At 40.1% G+C, this 24,324-nt stretch overlaps 1 protein-coding gene and 1 long non-coding RNA gene across 8 annotated transcripts in view; both read left to right on the forward strand.

Annotated features, from left to right (window-relative positions):
* The window catches only part of LOC102412960, a 65,560-nt gene extending 52,234 nt beyond the window's left edge, over positions 1-13,326 (forward strand). For 3 of the 7 annotated variants that reach the window (XR_006543276.1, XR_006543271.1, XR_006543272.1), the window contains exons 7-9: positions 1,071-1,125; positions 10,261-10,482; positions 12,640-13,324. This is a non-coding gene — a long non-coding RNA (uncharacterized LOC102412960). Of the gene's footprint in view, positions 1-1,070; positions 1,126-10,260; positions 10,483-12,639 lie in introns of all 7 variants that reach the window. The other 4 variants (XR_006543275.1, XR_006543274.1, XR_006543273.1 and 1 more) reach the window with 3 other exon arrangements.
* Positions 13,327-16,382: 3,056 nt separating this feature from the next.
* EML4 (EMAP like 4) overlaps positions 16,383-24,324 on the forward strand; it is a 155,124-nt gene continuing 147,182 nt past the window's right edge. The window contains exon 1 of the mRNA XM_044925853.2: positions 16,383-16,734. Coding sequence (XP_044781788.2) covers positions 16,710-16,734 — 25 coding nt within the window. The 5' untranslated portion in view covers positions 16,383-16,709. The remainder of the gene's footprint in view (positions 16,735-24,324) is intronic.

Genomic DNA, 24,324 nt, shown 5'->3' on the forward strand with positions numbered 1-24,324 from the left:
GTGTTCTTGCCTGGAGAATCCCAGGGACGGGGGAGCCTGGTGGGCTGCCGTCTATGGGGTTGCACAGAGTTGGACACGACTGAAGCGGCTTAGCAGCAGCAGCAGCAGCAGCAAAGAACCTCCATACTATTCTCCATAGTGGCTGTACCAATTTACATTCCCCCTAACAGTGTAGGAGGATTCAAAGGGAGCTTATTCTTAATTCTCCTCCGTCTACTTTGAAAGCAAGGTGAAATAATCCATCTGCTGTGGCATGACTGAGGGAAAACCTTGTCTATGACTCTCAAGTTTACCCCCACAGCAGGTATTTTGACTCTAGATAAATGCCCACTAGTTCTTACACAACATACTTAGAGTGATTGTAACTTTACACATTACTATAGAGAATATTGATGGCAAAATATGATAGGGATGTAGAGACCATTTACAAGACCAGACTGACGTATGTAACATCGTGCACTACAACATGCCGGGTGTTAGGATGGAGTTAGTGGCATCAGCATGAGAGGAACAATACAAGTGATGTGCTCACACCAGCTGTCCTGGCTCTCTCTTAATTGCATACTTTAATCCAAAGATAACCATGGGCATCTCTGAGCCCTCAGCTCAGAGGGAGCAAGCCATTCAATTTCTTTGACTTTATTAATTCAAGGGAGGTAGTTCTTGAGAAGTCCCTAGAACTCTGTTCTACACTTTCAACACTTGACAGCACAAATCCTCCACTGAGAAGTTGTGGAAACTAAGCAAGAAGTTTAATTGCATTTCCTGAATCATAACTAAATAGTGCAAGAACCTGGACTAGCGCTGTGCATTTCCTTTTATTTATTTGTTCTTAACAGTACTGTTGCTGACTGCCAAAGTAATGCACGTGCATAGGAGGGAGAAATGGAAGTACAGAGAGTAGAATAAAAATCACCCACAATTCCAGAACAGTAGAGATTTCTGCTGTTAACATTTTGGTAGATTATTTTCCCACGTTTTATCCATAGATCTAGAAACATACTGTCATCTCTTTTGTAATTCTGAGATCATACAGTATTATTTTGTAATCTCCTTTTTTCTTATTGTAGGTTGTTTCTGATTTTGCACCATCAAAAGTAATTCCATGAGGGCATTTCTTGGTAGGTAAGTCTTTGTATGTAGCTCTGATTATTTTCTTTGGGCTGATTCCTCAAAGTGAAGTTGCTGAGTTAAAGGTAATCACAGTTTAGAGATTTTGATAAACAGAGCTAGCAGGCCCTCCAGAAATATGGGCCATTTTCCACACCTGTTAGTAGTATCTGAGGCTACCTGTTTGCCTGTCTCCTCATCTACAGCAAGGAGAATTTTTTTTTTTGAAAAATAAATTTTCCAAGTTGATTTCTGGCAAATGATGTCTCTTCATCTTAATTTGTACTTAAAAAAATAAAACTCTTCTCTGATACAGAGTTATTTATGCTCTGTATTTCTTCCTTGGTGAATGCCAGCTTCTGTCCTTCGCCGTGCTGACACTTCCTAACCTGCCTTGTGGCCAGCTTGGTGAGCCTCGTTTTGTGCAGGATCCTGGATGACTGAGAGTGACACCAGTGAGAAGATGCCTTGCTCATACCGTGTCCCCAAGGAATGGCTTCTCACTCTGGGGCAAGAATAGCCGATTTTACACCATGGCCTGTCTGTACCTCAGTCATGTCTCACTGCACAGGCTGGTGCCAAAATGCCACCGTTTTGGAAAGAAGGTTGCAGGTCTGAGGTGATCTCATATTTATTTTAGTTCATAGACTGACCGATTTATAGATCTTCTCCAAGCTACAGCTGTCACAGTTCCACTGAAGTGACAGCGGCCAGGGGGACCTTATCTGAAAAGGATCATTCAGTTGAGTGCAAGTCCCCAGGACCCGAGGATGAAAATCTCCTATTGTGAATGGAAGGACTTTGATGATGAGCACCACTGACCTGTGCCAACTGGAAATGTTCTGCATCACAGACCATTCCCACCTCCATCAGGCACTCAGTGTGGGCAAAACCAAGTTTTTGATTAGGAGGAGGGTGAGGAATGATACACAAATTTCTTGATCTGGCGACACATATACTTATGTGCTCACAAATGCATTCTGTTTGCACATACGCATACAATTACTAGGAAAACAATAAATGCTGGAAAGGGTGTGGAGAAAAGGGCAAAAAGTTTTTGTACTGTTGGTGGGAATGTAAATGGATGCAGCGTCTATGAAAGACAGTATGGAGATTCCTTAAAAAACTAGGACTAAAACCACCATATGACCCAGCAATCCCACTCCTAGGCATATACCCTGAGGAAACCAGGGTTGAAAAAGACACATGTAACCCATTGTTCATTGCAGCACTGTTTACAACAGCTAGAACATGAAAGCAACCTAGATGTCCATCGACAGATGAATGGCTAAAGAAGTTGTGGTACATATACACAATAGAATATTACTCAGCCATAAAAAGGAACACATTTATGTCAGCTCTGATGAGGTGGATGAACCTAGAACCTATTATACAGAGTGAAGTGAATCAGAAAGAGAAAGAGAAATACCATATTCTAACACATATATACGGGATCTAGAAAAATGGTACTGAAGAATTTATTTACAGGGCAACAGTGGAGAAACAGACATAGAGAATAGACTTATGGACATGGGGAGAGGGGAGGAGAGGGTGAGATGTATGGAAAGAGTAACATGGAAACTTACATTACCATATGTAAAATAGATAGCCAACGGGAATTTGCTGTATGGCTCAGGAACTCAAACAGGGGCTCTGTGTCAACCTTGAGGTATGGGTGGGGAGAGAAATGGGAGAGAGTTTCAAAAGGGAGGGCATATATGTATGCCTATGACTGATTCAGGGGTGGATGGAGAGGGAGATGGGATGGAGTTTCAAAAGGAAGGGGATATATGTATACCTATGATTGATTCATGCTGAGGTTTGACAGAAAACAGCAAAATTCTGTAAAGCAATTATCCTTCAATTAAAAAATAAATAAATTTTAAAAATTACTAGGAAAAGAAACTAAAGGAAATGATGTGATCAAAAGCAAATTATTCATTTTGTATTTCTTTTTGCAAAAATAATTTCAGACTGTCTAAAGGCAAAATAATACAGTAATATCCATACAACTTACTCCTCTGATGAACCTTTGATAGGCACTCAGACTGCCTCCCTAAAGTGTGCAGACAAAAAAGGAAACTCCTTCTTAAATTCACTGGAAAAGCTTTATGTGCTTTACTTACATTCATGAAGAACCATAAACCAGGGGTGGGAAATCTTTCCAGGTCTTTAATCTTATTATTATAATCCAAGTGTTTCATCACACTAAAGAACCACTTAGGACTTCTTACATTTCTAGTTACAGTTTATCTCTTAAATGCCTGTTCTTTACTCACAGACTTCTGACATTTGGAGAAAGACTGAAAATAAAATAAATCTTCTATCTTTTATTACTTAAAGGCCATTTTAACTTTATGCTCTTATAAGATTTTGTTACAAGGTTTTGATCCTGTGTTTGGTCATTTAGTTATTGGATTTAAAATTTGGCGTTTCAGTGGACCTCAGAGCAGTGAATTTCTAGAAATGTACAATCAAGCTATCACCTAATGGTTTACCTGAAAGTTTTTAGTTAATCAGACTTGGTTTTATCAGGTCATCCCACAGTAGTTTGCTGAGGTTTTACTGACATATGAGACAAAATAAATATGGATAAGGAATATTTGATTTAACTCTGTAGGGGATATGAATTAGTGGAAGAATGGATTTTCTGAGGAAAATAAGAAATTAGTAAGGACAAGAAATTGTGATCTAGACAATGGCTGCTGTATTAGCTTATAGTGCAGACTGAATAGTGGAGGAAGGACAGCAGTAGAGAATGGGGGAAAAGCATCTACTCAGTAACTAACGAGAGGCTAGGAAATCAGCTTCTACAGCCCAAGGAGGAAGTGGGAGAGAAGAATTGGTAACCCTGGCTGGCAAGCATACTTGGGTACCCTGAATACTAAAAATTTGTGCCTTTATCATACCCCAAGTCAAGTTAATTTTCTGCTTCTGCTCTTCTCCATTCATTCATTAAGCAAATATTTATTAAGCACTTGCCATATGCCAGGTGCTTGTCCAGGGACTGGGAATACAATAGTGAACAAAATAAAGTCCTGCCAAAGTTCTTTCAACTCTAGCCTATATTTTCTTCTTCAGCTCTCACGCTAGCCCCTCAGTCTTCACCTCCTTTCCCCCCACTGCAACCTGATTTCTTTTCCCACCATCATGATAAAAGAGCTCTCTAAAGACCAGTGACAACTTAATCGGTGTATCTAGTGCCCCTTTGTCATTCCCCATCTTCCTCAGACTCTGTAGCATTTAAGAGCATCTGATTTCCATCAGTTTTTAAAACTCTTGGCTTCTCTGGGTTTTGTGACGTGACACTAGCTTGACTCGCCTTCTATAACTGTTATGCTCTTTCTCTGACTTGTTCTCTTACCTCCTAAATTGTGGTGGTCTGTTCATTTCTACACATTGCTCACGTCAATTTTCTCTTTCTCAAATCTTTCTCCTTGATCCTTCTCATGACTTAAGTCATTGGCTCTATTTAGAAGTATCCTAAATCTATATCCCTGGACCCAGCTCACTCCTAAACTTGAATCTCACATTTTAGACTTTGTGCTGGAGGCTTCCATCTGGGCATCTGCTCGTGATGCCAGTGCAATCTGTTTAAAACTGAAGGCAGCATGTTTACCACCTAGGGTTCAAAACTGCAAACAACAGAAACCCACTCTGGCTAATTCAAGCAGAAAATGAATTCACTGGGAGGATATCAGGTGGCTCACTGGGTCGACAGGGAAGCCAGAGGACCAAGCATGGAAAATGGGCAGGAACCCAGGCAGTCTAGGGCACAGAGAGCACGGCCAAGTTCACTCCATAGGAGGAATCTGTTGAGGACGCTGCCCTGGAGCTGGCTTTCCCCGCACAATCAACGCTGGTCTTCAGTGTCTCAGTCACCTTCCAGTGTGGTCCTTGATGGCTAGATTTTTATATTATTCCCCCCAGAGTCAAAGACTTGGGTTGGGGCTTCCGATTGGTCTAGGTCATGTGGTGGGTCCCAGCTGCCCAGGATGACAGCTGATTCCCTTCAGCTTCCCACAAAAGGAAAGGGATCTGACACAGGCCAACCAGAAAATGGCAACTAACCACTATCTTTTCCCCTCCTCACCTCACTTCCTTATGTCCCCTTTGGCATTTAATGCTGCCATCCTTCTCTCCATTACTGGGAGTTGAATCTGGATGATTTCTTTTACTCCTTCCTCTCCCTCAGCTTCTGAGGCAGTCAGTCATCCAGGTTTGCAAGGATTTATTTGTCGTTCATTCATTTGTTGTTTTCCTTCACAGTATTTTCTTCTTGGACCTTTCTGTAGCTACTCCTCCAAATTGCATTCTCCACTTCCAGGGCCTCCTCCATTTTATCCACCCACAGGTTCATTGTTTTCTGTAGCAACACTTTGATCTTATCACTTGCATTGTAGATGTCTCAGCCTGGCATTCAAGAATCTCCACAATAGAATTCTAATGAGACTAAGAGGTAAACTGGTGCAGTGAGAAGGGCTTGGCCTTCAGATACAGATTAATGTGGGTTCAAACTCTGATTTTCCCACTTTCTAGTTGTAAGACTCTTGAGGTTCACTTTCCTGATCTGAAAAATGGGAATAATAAAACCTATCTCCTAGGGTGTTTATAAGTCAGCTCTTTGAAGGTTAGAATGGCGTTATGAGTTGTCTTTAGGTTACAACATCAACTCACAGATGCTTATATGAACAATATTCAATTACAGACCTGTCTGTTTCAAAACTTAAATAAGATTGTCATCAGTGTGGTTTTGACAAAGGCAGGTTAGGATCAGTATGCTACATGCTTTGAGAGCTAAGTGGAAATCTAACCACCATTTATAGCATTGTTCCTAATTTCAAACAGCTGACTTGCAAATGACCTTTTGGAAATATTTTATTTGCAAGTAGAGAACTTCCTGTGTTATTAATTTTGGGAGTTGAATTTCCCTGATTGGCTGCTTTCCACTATAACACTGCTATTTTAAAGTATTTCCCTGCAGAATTTCAATTTTGTGAGAGGCTGCTATGAATTCCTTATGGGGAAAAAAACATATAGTTATGGTGGACAGATGAAAATTATTAGCTATTATTTCTCAGGCTCACCCAGCATTCTGTAAACATGGTGAAGCTCTAGCACATAGAAAGAAAGCTCTAAAGTTTGTTCCACAGTCTCAACAAGCCCTGTTTCATGGCATAAGTTCTGGGTTGGCCCTGGGAAAACCGAGCTCTGCAGCCCAGGCTGGAGCTTCTCTGGGCTCGACATGAATGGCACCATCAGAGCTACCCTAATTAACCTCAGTCAGCATTCATTCACTTATTCGTGCATCCACGCAGCAAATCCCCCTCAGTCAGGCGCGTTTGGTGAACGTCACAGTATAGGTTTCAGTCTCATCAGCTCCTGCCAAGAATTTACAGCACTGCTGATTGCTTGATTTTTTTCCCCTGAGGTCAGTAAGACTTTAGGTGAAAGATGGTAATCATGCCAAGATTGGTAAAAGTTGTTTAATTAGCATGATATTTTAAACTAGTCTCTACACATATAGTTTGTGGGTGAATTAATATGCACTGCAATGTATTTTTTTGTCTCTCTAATGGTTTTTAAAGTGAACACATGTTAACAATATGATTAAAATAATACTTATGATTATTAAATATTATTTTTGATTAATAGTATGATATGATATACTTAAAAGTGAAATCACCTGTATTTCTCTCCACATATTTCTTCCCCCACTCAATATCACTTCCCGAAGGCAACTACTTTTTAACACATTGGGGGTACATGCTCCCACACTTCTTTTTATTTTGGTATAATTTTATTTTTTTTAATTTATTTATTTTAATTGGAGGCTAATTACTTTACAATATTGTAGTGGTTTTTGCCATACATTGACATGAATCAGCCATGGGTGTACATGTGTTCCCCATCCTGAACCCCTCTCCCACCACCCTCCTCATCCCATCCCTCTGGGTCATCCCAGTGCACCAGCCCTGAGCACCCTGTCCCATGCATCGAACCTGGACTGGCAATCTCTTTCACATATGATAATATACATGTTTCAATGCTATTCTCTCAAATCATCCCGCCCTCGCTTTCTCCCATAGAGTCCAAAAGACTGTTCTATACACCTGTGTCTCTTTTGCTGTCTCACATATAGGGTTATTGTTACTATCTTTTTAAATTCCATATATATGCATTAGTATACTGTATTGGTGTTTTTCTTTCTGACTTACTTCACTCTGTATAATAGGCTCCAGTTTCATCCACCTCATTAGAATTGATTCAAATGTATTCTTTTTAATGGCTGAGTAATTTTCCATTGTGTATATATACCACAGCTTTCTTATCCATTCATCTGCAGATGGACATCTAGGTTGCTTCCATGTCCTGGCTATTGTAAACAGTGCTGCGATGAACATTGGGGTACATGTATCTCTTTCAATTCTGGTTTCCTCGGTGTGTATGCCCAGCAGTGGGATTGCTGGGTCATATGGCAGTTCTGTTTCCAGTTTTTTAAGGAATCTCCACACTGTTCTCCATAGTGGCTGTACTAGTTTGCATTCCCACCAACAGTGTAAGAGGGTTCCCTTTTCTCCACACTCTCTCCAGCATTTATTGTTTGTAGACTTTTGGATAGCAGCCATTCTGACAGGCGTGCGATGATATCTCATTGTGATTTTGATTTGCATTTCTCTGATAATGAATGATGTTGAGCAGCTTTTCATGTGTTTGTTAGCCATCTGTATGTCTTCTTTGGAGAAATGTCTATTTAGTTCTTTGGCCCATTTTTTGATTGGGTCGTTTATTTTTCTGGAATTGAGCTGCAGGAGTTGCTTGTATATTTTTATGATTAATTCTTTGTCAGTTGCTTCATTTGCTATTATTTTCTCCCATTCTGAAGGCTGTCTTTTCACCTTGCTTATAGTTTCTGTCGTTGTGCAAAAGCTTTTAAGTTTAATTAGGTCCCATTTGTTTATTTTTGCTTTTATTTCCATTACTCTGGGAGGTGGGTCATAGAGGGTCCTGCTGTGATTTATGTCGGAGAGTGTTTTGCCTATGTTTTCCTTTAGGAGTTTTATAGTTTCTGGTCTTACAATTAGATCTTTAATCCATTTTGAGTTTATTTTTATGTGTGGTGTTAGAAAGTGTTCTAGTTTCATTCTTTTACAAGTGGTTGACCAGTTTTCCCAGCACCACTTGTTAAAGAGACTGTCTTTTCTCCATTGTATATTCTTGCCTCTTGTCAAAGATAAGGTGTCCATAGGTGTGTGGATTTATCTCTGGGCTTTCTATTTTGTTCTTTTGGAATAATTTTAAAGTTATCCCTAGGCATTCTTTATGGTTAGAAGCTAGAACAACATCGCCATTTAGCCTCTGACAGATCTTGGAACTCTTCCATACACTGCTTATGTTAAACATATTATAGAAACAAAGAACTAAAAGAACTCTTTTTCCCTCCACTCAGATATTGTTAATTTCTGATTCTGAAAGCCAAAGAAAAAAGCCCTGGTTTTTTTTGTACTTATGCTTATGTGGACTATAGATTTATATAATCTACACAATTCCATGACCATAGCATTTATTTAAAAAAAAAAAAACATTAAGACAATGAAATAAAAGGAGAGAAAAGCCCAGAAAACTTAAAAAGCAAACAAACAAACTTAATTGCTCTTGAGGTCACTTAAAAAATGTCTGAAGGAGACAATGTCAAGAAACCAAAGTTTCTAGTTGCCTTTCAAGGCCATCTAGCTAATGAGAGCATAACAAAGAAACCATTATAGGAATGTTTTATTTTTCTTCAAATCTTAGGTCAGGGCATTGACAATAGGTGTTGTGTGGCTTCACAAGTATTCAGAATCCCCTCCCACAGTAACCTCATTTTGATGGAGAAGGGAAGGTAATAAACAGAGTCAAGGTTCTGTGTATGAAGAAAATGTTTTTAATTTTTATTATTTGATAACTGTGTTTAGGCTTTTGCCATAATTGAGCTCCTGAAAAATGCTGCATATTTTTACTTCTGCTATTGAATTAAATTACACTTAAAGTGCTCAAAGTGAGGGGTCAGGGGAGCTCTGTATTGAAAATAATTGAAAGATAAATCTTTTGTTAGAGTTGTTTTTACCCACTCAGTTGTGTCCAACTCTTTTTTGACCCTGTGGACTGTAGACCGCCAGACTTCTCTGTCTACAGGAATTCCCAGGCAGGACTACTGGAGTGGGTTGCTATATCCTTTTCCAGGGGATCTTCCCAACCCAGGGATGGAACCCTAGTCTCTTGCATTGGCAAGCAGATTCTTTAACACTGAGCTACCTGGGAAGCCCTCTGTTAGAGTTCAGGGTCCAAATAACCACCCAATAATTGGTAACTGTTTAGTATATTTGAATTTTTATGTGTGTTGGATGATAATGTACAGCTATATTTTCATTTTGAGGAATTTACATTAAATCATCTATTTTATTATGGTAGTTTTAGACTGTTTGCAAGATCTAATTTGATAAATATAAAACAGACAAATTAATACTTGCTGCTTTAAAACAATTAGGCAGTGGTTGTTGAAACAATGTTTTCAGATTGACTAGTTTTCAGAGTTCTATGTTTGTTTAATATTCAGTAAATATTTATTGAACAGCTAGTCTGTAATAGGCACTCGATATATAATGGTGAGTAAAAGCAGACACAGTGCAAGCCCATTTTTAATAATAGCAGCAGCTAATGCTTACCAAGTTCTTGCAACATATGGGGCCCTGTTCTGAGGGTTCTTAATGTACTATCTCATTGCATCCCCTCAACAATTCCAGGAGTAGAAATAGTATTATCCTCACTTTACAGATGAAAAACCTGAGGGACAGAGAGGTTAAGTAATTTGTCCAATGTTATATAGCTAGTAAGTGGTGGAGCTGGGATTTCAATCTAGGCAGTGTCACTCCAGGGTCTGTACTCTTAAGCACTGGGATACACTCTCTCCTATTTTCTAAAAGCCTTTCTTGTAGTGTACAACCTAATGGGTAAGATACTGATTGAATAGTCATTTAAGGAAATGAAAACTTCTAACTCTGATAAGTGATATGAAAAGGAATATGGGAGAAACTATTTGGGTCATTGTTACCAAAATGTTTCTGTTTTCCTTCTGGTTACATGAACAATATTTCCTGGTCTTCCTTACAGTTAACTGTGGTCATGCAACTAATTCCGGACTATGGAGTGTGGATGAACGTGAGGTTCATACTTCCATGTCTGGACCGTAAATTTTCCTGATTGACTCTCCCTGTTCTTCCACCACTACCCCTATTTGGTGGCTGAAAAGATGGACTTAACATAGAAGAAACCTGGATCCTTGAATGGCTTCGTGGAGCAGAGTCCCTGATGATCTGTACTGGATAGTGATAAGTAAACAAAAAATATTATTTTAAGCCAACTGAAATTTTGGAATTGTTTTTAATAGCAGTCAGCCTATCTTGACTAATACCTTGAAGATGAAACCTTGAAGTTGCATGCTGCTATAAGGGAAAAAAAATCTAAAATATATGATTTTGAATTTGTAGCTGGGTAGGGATGGTGTGGAAACAGATATCAGAGGGCAGAATACTTGAGAGTTTATTATGTCATCACAAAAGATTTGCTACAACTGTTGCTTGTGACAACTTAAAAGGTGGCACATGACTTGCCTAGTCAGCCTATACAGCTCTACAAGAAGTTTTTGGAAAGAGAGTAGGTAGTGGGTATTGTCTACTATTTGCTGACTTTAGTAAAGCATTTGAACAAAGAGAAAAGCTCAAGCAAGAACTGGCCATTTTTTAAGCAGGAAAGTACTCTTGCCTGGAAAATCCCATGGATGGAGGAGCCTGGTGGGCTACAGTCCATGGGGTCACTAAGAGTCAGACACGACTGAGCGACTTCACTTTCACTTTTCACTTTCATGCATTGGAGAAGGAAATGGCAGCCCACTCCAGTGTTCTTGCCTGGAGAATCCCAGGGACGTGGAAGCCTGGTGGGCTGCCGTCTATGGGGTCACATAGAGTCCGACACGACTGAAGCAACTTAGCAGCAGCAGCAGCAAAGGAGTCAGAAGTCCAGAAATTTGGGGGATGAAAGATTATAAAGCTGACTACTTCTTGACACTAAAATAGGAAACAAAATATTAAAAACCTGTGAGTAACAAAGGCCCAGTTAGACCCAGACTTCAATGGCAAAGATCTGATTAAGAGTGTGGTCTTCCCATCCAAGTCTAATGGCCTAAAGATAGCCCCCATTAAACAGAGAGAGGAACCAAGGAAGGAAAACAAAGACAGAAATCATGCTTGAAAATTATGTATAGGAAAGAACTTTGGGTGTGGTTACTGGCACACATTGCTGACTGGAAGCAAACAGATCAAAAGCCTACCAAGTTTTTGAGGGAATCATGTTCTCAAAGAAATCCTTTGATTATTTGAGTTGAAAGTAACCTTTGGATTTCATACTAGAACCAGTAGGCAGTAAGCTGAGCAGACTCTAAGGAAGGTGTATTCCCCAGCACCCTTTTTCTGTAGAGTAGCAAAGCCAGGACCCATGGAGTAGATAAGGGAATTCCTTGGAAAGATGAGTAAGATTTAAACAAAGAACTTTCCTTACCCTTCATAGTAACTATCCCAGCAGAATTCTGGAATTGCTGTGGATAAGTGAACTATAAGTGACTACTGTATTTCTCCTATTTGTTCTTTTTCTGAATAAGCATTTATTTCATTTTTCTGTCCTTTTTGTTTGCTTTTAATAAACTTATGGTTGACTTTACTAATTAGGATGAGCATGAATTTCTTTTGTAAAAATGTAAGGAACTAAAACAGAAGCAGGGGAATTCCCTGCTTGTTCAGTGGTTAGGGTTCTGCACTCTCACTGCCAAGGGTTCGGGTTCAGTCCCTCCTTGGTAGGGGAATAACAACAACAACAACAGAACAAAAAGCAGAGACAGATTTATCAAGAAATTAATGAAACTTAAGCTCTAAGGGTCTCTGCCAAGGCTCCACAAAGTGTCTTTCCACTGCACCCTCCCCTTCATCACATTTCCCTTCATGTCAGTTTGTGTTGGAGTGACCCTGGATATTCTGGGTATCTGGCTAAGAGAAAGCTGAATTGGGGATACATTTAATTTTGGGCTTAATGAAACATACTTACATGCATTACAGTCCCATTTAATTCAGTTATTGCTGGCTTTCCTTGTTTAGCAACAGATTCCAGGATGGAATCTATGGCCCTTTGCACTGATTCACTTGGCATCCTGTCATGGAGGTTACAGGGCTAGAGGTCATAATGTGGTATTAACACATGGCTGGCACTGGCAGTATGTGGGTAGTGTGGCAGAAACAAGGTTTGAAACATAAAGAGCCAGAAGCTAGTCCAGGGGAAATTCTTCTAATCATCAGACATGTACAAACTGTAAGTGGAAAATCTGGTTCTCATTGATGTCAAACCAAAATGGAAGTTCTCTTCTGTTAGAAATACACTCAATAATGCAGTGTTTTATTTTTAATTCATCATACATTTTATTTCTTTTCTTGTTTTTTTTTAAAGGGTAATCACATGAAATGGGATCAATCAGAATTCCTTCAGCAGTATTACAGCCTGTTCAATATGTGTCAGATGGTTTTTTATGCATCCCAGCTGTCCATAATAAAGACTGATTGATGAACAATGATGCCAGAGGAAAAACTACATTTCTTTTGTCCTCTCTATTAAAAAGTTATTTAAAAATCACTGTCATATTCATAACACTGATCTTATAGGCTTACTGTGACATTGAAATGAGGTCAGGCATACAAATACAAAGTACTTGGGTACAAAACCTATATAGCAGGTTCCCATATAGCAGGATCATGTAACAGGCTCATATGACAGGATCCCAGTAAATAACACCTCTTAAGGAAAAAAAATAATTGTCATATGAAGATCAAAGAATATACAACCAAGAAATTTAGTAAACGTGCATTGGACATTTAATTAGATGTCACATTTCTCAATTTTATAATGTTTATGGTATTTGCAGTCTTCTTAACATGTATAATCTATTGTGATTACTTTTCTTAGTCTAAATAAATACTTGATTTAACCTAATTTTGTATCTGTATGGTTTGTATTAGCTTTTTTTTTTTTTAGCTCCATCACATGGCATGAGGGATCTTAGTTCTCCGATCAGGGACTGTACTTGCATCCCTTGTATTGGAAGTGCAGAGTCTTAACCACTGGACCACCAGGGAAGTCCCTATATTACTTTTTCTTAAAGGGGCCCCATAAACAGTAAATGTGTCAGGCCCCCACAAAACATGGATCCTTCTCTGAATTAAAAATATACATTTACTTGCTGTATATCAATTATATCTCAATAAAACTGGGAGAAAAAATGATTATTATTTTTTTAATTTAGCAGTTTGTTTTTTTTTAATGGAATGCACAGCTACCATTCAACCAAATAATCCAATTCCTGGGTATTTATCCCAGAGAAATGAAAAATATGTTCACAAAAAAATACGTGTACAAGAACATTAATAGCAACTCTCTATATATAACAGCCCCAAATTGGAAGCATCCCAAATGCCTTCAACGGATGAATGGTCAAACAGTGACAATCCCAACCATGGAATTCTCAGCAATAAAAACAGCAAACTCTTAATACTCACAACGACCTGGATAAATCCCCAGAGAATTATACTGAGTGAGAAAAGCCAATCCCAAATCATTACATATTACATGATTCCATTGAAATGACCTCTTTATAGAAATGGATTACAGATTAGTGGCTGCCAGGAGTGAAGGAGCAGATGGTATCAGGAGGAAAATGGGTATGTTTTTAGACAGTTTGGATCCTCATGCTCATGGAAATGATACAAATGTTTTGTATCTCCACTGTATCAGTATCAATATCTTGGTTGTAATATTGTACTATAGTTTTGTAAGATTCGGAGAAAACAATGGCACCCCACTCCAGTACTCTTGCCTGAAAAATCTCATGGACGGAGGAGCCTGGTGGGCTGCAGTCCATGGGGTCGCTAAGAGTCAGACACGACTGAGCGACTTCACTTTCACCTTTCACTTTCATGTATTGGAGAAGGAAATGGCAACCCACTCCAGCGTTCTTGCCTGGAGAATCCCAGAGACGGGGGAGCCTGGTGGGCTGCCATCTATGGGGTCACACAGAGTCGGACACGACTGAAGCAACTTAGCACAGCATAGCATTTGTAAGATTATCACTATTGCAAGGAACCTGGGTAAAGGATATTCTAACAAGTACATATGAATCTACAGTTATTTAAAAATAAAAAGTTTTTTTTAATGTGTATATATACCAGTATACAAGTTCTTATTCTTTTAATTGACTTAAAGCAGAAAGTTTTGCATACAGGCACAGAAGAGCAGCTGTCAGAGGCAAGCATGTCTCAAATATTAAGCAATTAAGACTTAACAGAATCATACAGATATGAAAATGCCCACAGCAAAGGAAACACTGGGTAAATAATTTCGAAGAAAGAGGAAACCTCAGACACCATTTTGTCTGTAACCTGAATTTATCTTGGCTGCTTTATGGCCCTTTCCCCCATAGCATTCAGAAGACACACAGGTCTGATATCCAAAAAAGAAATTTAAAGTAATTTAGACTTTCAGGGAAGAATTTTAAAGAGACATCAAAGGTGAAAAATATACTATAAGACTTTGGCAAAATGTTTAAACAGTCCTTTCAACCATCCAGGTCCTCCAAGTTCCTCTCCTTATGACAGTTGCTATTTTTCTCATCTTCTTATCTTCCTCTCTCCTGCAACTGACTAAAAGGACTGGTTGTTGTTTAGTCGTTAAGTCCCGTCTGACTCTTGCCATCCTGTGGACTGTAGCCCTTCATGCTCTTCTGTCCATGGTGTTTCCCAGGCAAGAATACTAGAGTGGGTTGCTATTTCCTTCTGCAGGGGATCTTCCAGACCCAGGGATGGAACCCGAGTCTCCTACATTGGCAAGCAGATTCTTTACCTCTGAGGCATCAGGAAGGGCTGTAAAATCACTCTTAATCTCTTCTGAGCCAGCTCTTTATTATTGTACAGATCAGTTTAGTTCCTGGATACCTTATATTTCTCCTCTGTAACTAGTCCCCTGATCCACACAACGTAGTCCCAAGAGGGACTTGGGAAACCACTGGAAGGTCTTTAGAAGGATGGAGAATACAGGTGTGTGGGAGTAAGGATGAAAAAGAAGGTTTAGATGTTTTGCTTACCTGTCCAGTCTTCCATTTACAATTGAATAAAATGAGGCCCAAGTGAGTTTAGTGACTTGATAACTCACCTCTTGAGTCACATGGAATTGGGGCTCCAACCCTTTGTTAAAGTTCCCTAGTAGGCAATCCTATGATTTGTCCTGTCAGGGGTGGCTTTGCATCCCTGGTGGAAAACAACAGGTGGGGGGAATTAATGCTAGTTCTGCTCTTACCAGGTTCCATGACCTCGCGCTGCTGCTGCTGCTGCTAAGTCGCTTCAGTCGTGTCTGACTCTGTGCGATCCCATAGACGGCAGCCCACCAGGCCCCTCTGTCCCTGGGATTCTCCAGGCAAGAATACTGGAGTGGGTTGCCATTTCCTTCTCCAGTGCATGCATGCATGCTAAGTCGCTTCAGTCGTGTCTGACTCTGTGCGACCCTATGGACAGCAGCCCACCAGGCTCGTCTGTCTACGGGATTCTCTAGGCAAGAATACTGGAATGGGTTGCCATTTCCTTCTCCTGACCTTGCACAGGTTATGTCTTTTCTAAGGCTCAGTGAAGCGGAGGCAAGATGAACGCTTGGGTCCTGTCCAGTACTAACATTCCTTGCTTCTGGAACATCCTGGGCCCTGCCCTGCTGTGGACCTTGGGCTGTGTAGTGATGGCCTTCAGCTAGTCAAGAAGACTCACACTCATCTCTGTCCCTCACCCTACTGGGGCAAAGGAAGAACCCGCGAAGACTGGATTCCTCCCCCCACTTGGTTGCCTCTTTAGTGTGCTAAGATACTCGGGGTGGCCATCTCCTGTCAGAGGAGCTCCAGACGTGAGCTCTGAAGGGTCTCTCCGGACTCCCTAGGAAGGAAGGAATCCTTGGAAGTTCCTGAGTATCCCAGGCTGGAGGTCTCCCTTTACCCCACTTCCTCGGAACCAGTTTCAAGACCCAAATCCTAGGCCCTTAGGAAGCCCACCGCGCAAGCGCAGACACACGTTCCCCGCGAGGGGGGCGGAATCCGAGGCTAAGGCAAGGTGAGAGGGAAGGGTCCGCGAGACCCCGCCTCCGGATCGTCACGTGGGAGGCGGGGTCGGAAGCGTGACAGCGTGCGCGGGGGCGGTGCTACCACTGCGCGCGGGCGCGGGGGCGGGACGCGGCGCGGCGCTCACGGCTGCTGTCTGGGACGGAGACAGGGCAGGCGGCGGAGCGGCGCGGCTCTCAACCTGACGGGGAAGTGGTCCCGGCGGCCGCGGCTGAGTGCCCCGGGGCGCACGGGCCGACGGACTACGGAGGCGGGAGCCGAGCAGCGCGTCCGAGAGAGCGAGCGGGTCAGCCTCAGCGTCGGCCACCCTAGTCGGTCCGCTGAATGAAGTGCCCGCCCCGCTGAGCCCGGAGCCCGGCGCTTTCCCCGCAAGATGGACGGTTTCGCCGGCAGCCTCGGTGAGTGCGGCTGGGAGCCCTTCCTCTCCTGCGCAGGGTGGGAACCTTGTTCCCTGCACACGCAGCCCGGGCCTGCTCTCCACCCTGCCCCTCGGGATGGCAGCAGTTCCACTGCACATGTTCCCCTCGAGCCTGCCGCCCCTCTCCGGGCTCTGGTGAACTCAGAACCCCTCCCCCATGCCAGCCCTCCTCAGCAAGACCCTCCTTTCCTCCCAGCGTTCCCGTCAGTGCGGGGCGCTTCTTCCCCGAAGTGGGAACCCCTTCTTTCATAGAGGCCGCCCTAAAGCTGCTGCGCCCCCCCCCGCCATACATTCATGGCTCCCCCCACCTTCAAGGTTAGGACACCTCTTTCTCAAACCTGAATCTCTTCTGGGTACAACGCTCCTCCCCCGTCTTACATACCGAGCTCTCTTTCAGGGTGGGGACATCCCTTATCCACGCACAGGCTCCCTTTTAGGGAAGGGACCCCCATTCCCTCCCTCCTCCTCAAGACTTCACTTTAAATTTGGAGTCGTCTTTTAAGTATCTTTCCGAGTAACTGACAACTTCCCCTCACTCCCTCCACTTCTCTGAACGTTTTGTAGTGGTGGAGAGATCCAGTAGCACTGAAGCATCATTTGCCTAATAGAGGAAAGGAAGAGGCGCATTTGTGTTGGGGGACCCTCTTTAAGAGAGGAGTGAAAGCAGAAGTCTGCGTGCTGGCTCTGCAGGCATGCTGGGGAGAAGTAGTCCTGCCCCATGAATCCATAGGAAAGGGGGCCTCTGTCAGGGAAAGAAAGGATTCTCCATTTTTGGAATATGTTGTCTTTGTGGAATGGAGAAAGGGAAGTAGGCTGAAGTATTGTTTCAGTGTTCCCTTTCACCCGAATAAAGGTAGTAAATTTTGTAACTGGGTAAGAGAATCAGAACTCGTGGCTGGTACTCAAAGCCATATAATCTGTGTCTGGAATTACTATTCTTTGAGGCTGTTGGAATTTGGTTACTGTAAAGATTGAGCTCAACTGTTATGATGGTGAGAGAAACAGTTTCTGCTTTGGCTGATACTGCAGTTATGTGATACCTGCTGCTGGGTTGGTATATTGAGTATTTGACGCCTTTCTTTGCATTTCTTGATAATAAATTCCTAGTTGGTTAATGTTCATGGATGAATGCATGATCTGGCCATAGGCCATAGTTTATTCATACATGTTGAGATCAACTTTTTTTTTTTAATGTAAAAAAGTATATTTAAGAACAGTGGACCCACTATAGGTATTAAATAGTAAAAACCGTAATTTTGGCTATGACTTTATTTGGGAAAAACACATACACTTTCTTTGGGAAACACACACTAGAGAGTGGAAATCCTAAAATAGGAGGCAACTGAGTGTTACTCTTTCCTCCCCAAAGGCACCTGTTGTCCATTATCTAACCTTTGATGTCTTATAATTCCTTTCATAGTGAAGTTGTTTCATTCTTGGGCTCCTTTTAAAGAGGTATCAGCTTTTCACTACCTTTTTTTTTTAAGCCATATGCCTGTGTCTGGATTTATTCCCTAATCATATTGGACTGAAAGACTTGTCCTTTATGTTCACAAAGAGGTGATCATATACTTGGGCAAGAAACTGAGTGTTGGGGGATGTTGTGCGGCTGAGGTGTCTGCACTGCTGGCTTCTCAGCTGTAGGAATGGTGGGATCACTGCTCAAATTAAAATCAGCTTTTACTTCTGGCTGTTGGTTTGTGGACTTCGAAGGCTTGCCAAAACTTCATCTTCTGTAAGCGTTTTGTGGGAGTCGTTCTCACTAATTGGGTGTACTTAAGTTTATTTTGAAAGTGGATATGCATTTTTAAACAACTGTTCCTTCTTACCCTGTTCATAAGGTAACTGGTAGTAGAGAATGAAAGAGAAATTTTAGTCGGGGCTCCCACTTTTCATAAAGAATGTTATAACTGACTGTGATGTTGAATTTTTGTATTGATTTAATAGTTATTTTTATTCATTTGGTACCACCGTTGGGTCTCACCTTGAGACTTTTCCATTCTTTAAGTATGATGTTGATCAGGAGCAGAAGAGATGCTTATATTTAAAGAGGGGAACCTGTGTCAGCTGGGAGGGAAAGAAATGGTTCCTGGCAGTATTTTTGGAGCTGCTCCTGATGAAGATACTTCTCAGCAGGAGATGTGTGCTTTCTCTTTCTGTCCCCCTTTGAAAGAGTAAAACTAGGCCCCATTTTAATTGAAACCTTAAAGGATTGGGAGTGGGGGAAGGGTAAAGCTGGTATATTTTACTGGTAGTCTTTAAACATAGTTTTGCCCAACTCTAGCCAAATTGCTTGTTTCTATTCCCTTCACTTAGAGTTACGTTGATCTTTATTTTACCTTCAAGAGAGCCATGAATGTAAAGGCAAGCTCTTGTATTCTAGTAGATGTTTAAAAACTTTTTTTAACCAAACAAGAATTCAAAACACGTGAAGTTCTTCTGGGGTCATGAGTATTAAAGTATTTATTCTCAAGGAAGTGTATGTGTGTCATTTTATGTACTGTATGGCTTCCTGAAAATAAAGAAAACTACGTTTTTATAAGCAGAAAAACTGAGTGCTTTGTAAACAGTGATTCTAGAGAAGCTGATTATTTAAGGGAATGTTATGATGCATCATTTTGTTAAGTGAAAAACTTTAAAAATTCAGACTGTACCATTGATGAGTGTTTACATAAGGAAAACACTTAAGTGCATTTTCTGAGATGTCTAATGGCAATTAAAACTGTGTAATGATTTTGAAATCTTGAGAGGAATATTAGGTGCTGGTCTGTGTTATATTTGCCATTTTGAAATTGTATACCTGTTATATTTCTTTTGTTTTGTCCATACGTTTAAAACAATGAAAGGATGCTTTTATTCTCTGCAGCTGATGAATTTCCGGCAGTTGGACTGGCAGGTGTTTGTACTTTTTCCTTTAAGCATAGTATCTTTTAGTTCACAAATTATTGTAATACAAAAAAGCAGCACTTTAGAAGCAGTTTTTTTTTTTTAATTAGTGAGGGGGAAATACTCACTCATTAATTGTCTTAATGTCCTGCCTCCAAATCAGTATATATGAATATACACACATACCTGTACAAAACATGTATATAGTAAAACATTTTAAATTTCAGGTCTATGTGCAGAAGTGGAAAACTGTTGACAGAGCTTTTCTTGTTGATTTTCATAAGGCATAGGTTAGGTGCGTTTCATGCCTAGTTTCTTTAGCATCTCTTTTTCACAGTAAAGGTTTTAATTTTAAAACTTGTCTTGGAAATAGCCTCAGGTTTAGTCAGTGTTTATGCCTTAAAGAAAGCATATTGTTAACCACGTCAGTTTTAACTTTTTCTGCTCCAAAGATTAAAAACAAAACTCCCAAACTTCTTTTTAAAGAAAAATTGTAATGAATTAAATTATAGGGTTAGTATAAGAAATGTAACATTCTTCAGTGCAGTAATAATATGCTTCAGTTTATCAGATACATGAAAAAAATGATTTTTTAACATAATATTAGAACTTATCATTTCTCATCTCATATATACTCTTGCTTTCTTAAAGGAACAGTGTAGTGTAAGATTTTTAAATAAATTTTTAATCAAGTAAAAATTTTTTCTTGAATTTAAAAGTAAATTTAATCAAGTAAAATTTTTAATCAAGTATTCTTTATTCATATAAAAGTGTTTCTCATGTAGTAACATTACTTGTGGAATTTTTCCTTAGCTTTTAATTTCTTAATGGCTGTCTTTTGAAGGGCTCGAGGCAGGTTTACATTATAATATGACATGAGTGGGTAACTCTTAAATGGTTACTACAGCATCTGTAACATGAGTTAGAGTATTTCTTAACATGTACCCCTTTTATGACATTCTTCTTGCCCTTCAGGAGCTTACTATCTGGTTTTAAATAGGTATCTAGAGGTGTTTAATCCTAAGTAAAGGACCAGAAGTGGGAGTTGAAGGGGAAGGCATCATTTAGAAGGCAGTGCTGTGTATCAAGCACATAACTTCTAAGAGATGACATTTGGAGATTACTGAAATTATCCTCAATAGACTGTGGCTTTTTAAAACCGTGAAATAACTTACTTAGAAGTCCAAATATTAGGGAATGATAACTACTAGCTCTTTTTTTGCTTTGTATTTAAGTTTGAATAGCATGTAGGACAAGTACTGTATTAATTATATATGTATGATATTTATATATATATATATTGCATGTAAAACCTCAGTGTCTGTTTATAAGAAATATTACAGTAACCTTTTGATTTAAAAATAGATGGATTCTAAAACTTTTTAAAAGTGAAAGGAGATAATCTGCTTCCCAAATCTGTAGTATATTTTTATGTCTGCGTGATATCTTGTCCTATAGTTGTAGCTGTCATAGACGGTTAAAATGCTTTACTTTTGCATATTGCTGTATAGTTTACAAAACTTTATCTCATTTAATCTGCACACTGACCTTGAGAGAGAAGAAATTATTTCCCCATTTTTAGATGAAGAAACTAAAGTTCAAGGAGTTTGCAGTTTTTTGACAAGACTTCAAATCCAGGTTTTTCTTTTCCCTTTCTTCTTTTTCTGGGGTGGGGGTGCGGAGCCTGATTTGTAAGGTTTGTATCCAATGAGAACACAATACAAAAGAAGGGAAAAAAATCTTTTATTCCTAGTTTATTTGTAGTCAGCTGACGTTAACATGTTGATGTACACGTTTTTAGTCTTTTCCTGTGCTTTTTATACACAGTTAAAATTATACTATAGATATAATTTTGCGTTCTGGTTTTCTCATTAGAGCCTAACCATTTTTTTCACTTGAACTCAGATTTTTCTGATGGGACCCAGTGTTCTTTTCCTTATCCTATTACTGACTCTTCATAACCCACTTGCATGTCGATTCTAATGTACTTGGATGTGAACTGTTCTTCCTCTAAATCAACTTCTTGATTTTTCACTGTAAGTATCACCCAGCCTTAAAATGTTTGACTCTTGGCCATTTTTGCCTACCACGTTAAAATCTCTTCTGAGACTTATCAATTCTTGTCACCTTTTCACATTCCTTACTTTCCTTTTCTGACACCACAGTTGAAGGCCTTATTTTTCTGTGTTTGCATTATTGCATAGCCTCAAGAATCTCTACTTGTCCATAATTTGTTTTGTAAGGGGTGGGAGAGGGGGGGCCTTTTCCAGATTGCTGCATTGCCTTAATGACTAAATTTAAGCACCTTAGCCTTGCTGTCAAGATCCTCCATAATCTGTTTCTACTGTCTTAACATGATCTGGCCTAAATGACCTATTTCTTTTTTCCCATATTTGATTGGCAGTTTTTCATCCCTGTGTCTCTTCTGTCTTGAAGTACCCTTCAAGGCCCAACTCAGATATTGTTTCTTTTCTGAACACTCTCTTTGTTCTCTTTCATTCCCAACTCATAGTATCCATCCACCCTTGAACTTTTAACACAGGAACGTTTTTAGGGCACTTACCACAGAATATTTCTTCTCAAAAGGTAGAAGTGATTATTACAAGTCCTAAAATTACTGTCAGTCTTATTTCTACAGCCAGATTATAAACCCGCTGAAAGGCTGACACTCATGTGTGTTTGAAATCTCATAGCAGAGCAGGGGCGGTTTCATGATCCTGTGAAATTGGGGGGAAATTACTAGGGAACCAGTATATAACTGGCAACGTACAACCTTTGCTCCTACCATCATTTCTTAAAAAAATGATAACTTGAAGACGAAAAAATTACCATACACAATGTCAGAGTAGAATCCTTAAAAAAATTAAATAACTCTTTATGTTCTTGTTTTTTTCTGTTCTTATTTCACCTGAAATAAATGAAAATTGTCTCCCAACTTTGTTGAAAATTTAATAAAGAACTCTATCTCAGGTTCTAGGGTAGTTTATCAAGTGGAGGTTTTGTGAATCACTTACTAAGAATTTAGAAGTCAGTTTATTGAGGGTCAAAATGAATTTTTTAAAAAAATGAGAGAGACGGAAAGGAAAAAAAAAGATGATAAAATATTTGTGCTTTGCATGATGTTGCTTCAAGAAACTCTCAATTTCATGTAAATATGTTTGCCTTAGATTGCAGAATAAAATTTATTTTACGGGGGGGTCACAATTCAGATGAAAGATACGTTTTTAATGGCTGTTACTCCCTATCTTTGAAAGACTAGGCGGGATGGCTGACATATATGAAAATGTGGATGAACAATCAGAAGTAGGAGTTATAATGAATTGTGCTGTTTTTGAAAAGTTTTTCAATTCAGTCACTCAGTCGCGTCCAACTTTTGATTCTAAATATAATGATTATACCATAGTTATCATCAGTAGCAGCAGAAGTGTATCTGTAGTTCTAGAATCAGTTCAGGCAAACTCCATATGTAGAAATGTGGTTTTATAAAACTGATAAGCTAGGGTATTATACTTACTTTGCAGAAGGATTCACCATATTGGTTTTTTTTCAGCTTTCCTGATGGATTTCTTTGTGTCTTGACTATCTCTCCATTTTATTAGCTTTTCAGAATCTATCCAATCTTTAAGGCGTGGCTCAGGTACACTTGTGGAGAAGGAAATGGCAACCCACTACAGTGTTCTTGCCTGGAGAATGCCATGGACAGAGAAGCCTGGTAGGCTACAGTCCATGGGGTCGCACAGAGTCGGACACGACTGAAGCAACTTGGCAGGCAGCAGGTATACTTGTCTTTTTCTGGAAGCTGTACCTGATTATTCTAGTCTTGCACTCAAACCATTGCCCTGTAGAGCTCCTAAGGTCAAGGAGACCAAGTGCGTATACCTTAGGGATCTAGGAGTATAGCCAGAAGTTATCTACTTAAACATTCATGTGATTATTTTGCAACCATTTTAATAAAGATTAGTTGAGACAAGAATCATTGATACATGCTAAATCTATGGGATATTTTTGATGAGGAGCAGAATGTTTCCGTTCAATTCAGTTGCTCAGTCATGTCTGACTCTTTGTGACCCCATGGACTGCAGCACACCAGGCTTCCCTGTCCATCACCAACTCCCAGAGCTTACTCAAACTCATGTCCATAGAGTCGGTGATGCCATCCAACCATCTCATCCTCTGTCGTCCCCTTCTCCTTCCAGCTTCAATCTTTCCCAGCATTAGGGTCTTTTCCAATGAGTCAGTCCTTCGCATCATGTGGCCAAAGTATTGAAGTTTCAGCTTCAGCATCAGCCCTTCCAATGAATATTCAGGACTGATTGCCTTTAGGATGGACTGGTTTGGTCTCTTTGCAGTCCAAGGGACTCAAGAGTCTTCTCCAACACCACAGTTCAAAAGCATCAATTCTTCGGCGCTTAGCTTTCTTTGTAGTCCAACTCTCACATCCATACATGACTACTGGAAAAACCATAGTTTTAATTAGACAGATCTTTGTTGGCAGAGTAGTCTCTGCTTTTTAATATGCTGTCTAGGCTGGTCATGGCTTTTCTTCCAAGCAGCAAGTGTTTTTTAATTTGTGGCTGCAGTCACCATCTGCAGTGATTTTGGAGCCCCCCAAAATAAAGTCTCTCACTGTTTCCATTGTTTTCCCATCTATTTGCCATGAAGTGATGGGACTGGATGCCATGAT

This window comes from Bubalus bubalis, chromosome 12 (assembly GCF_019923935.1).
Source record: "Bubalus bubalis isolate 160015118507 breed Murrah chromosome 12, NDDB_SH_1, whole genome shotgun sequence".
Taxonomy (NCBI): domain Eukaryota; kingdom Metazoa; phylum Chordata; class Mammalia; order Artiodactyla; family Bovidae; genus Bubalus; species Bubalus bubalis.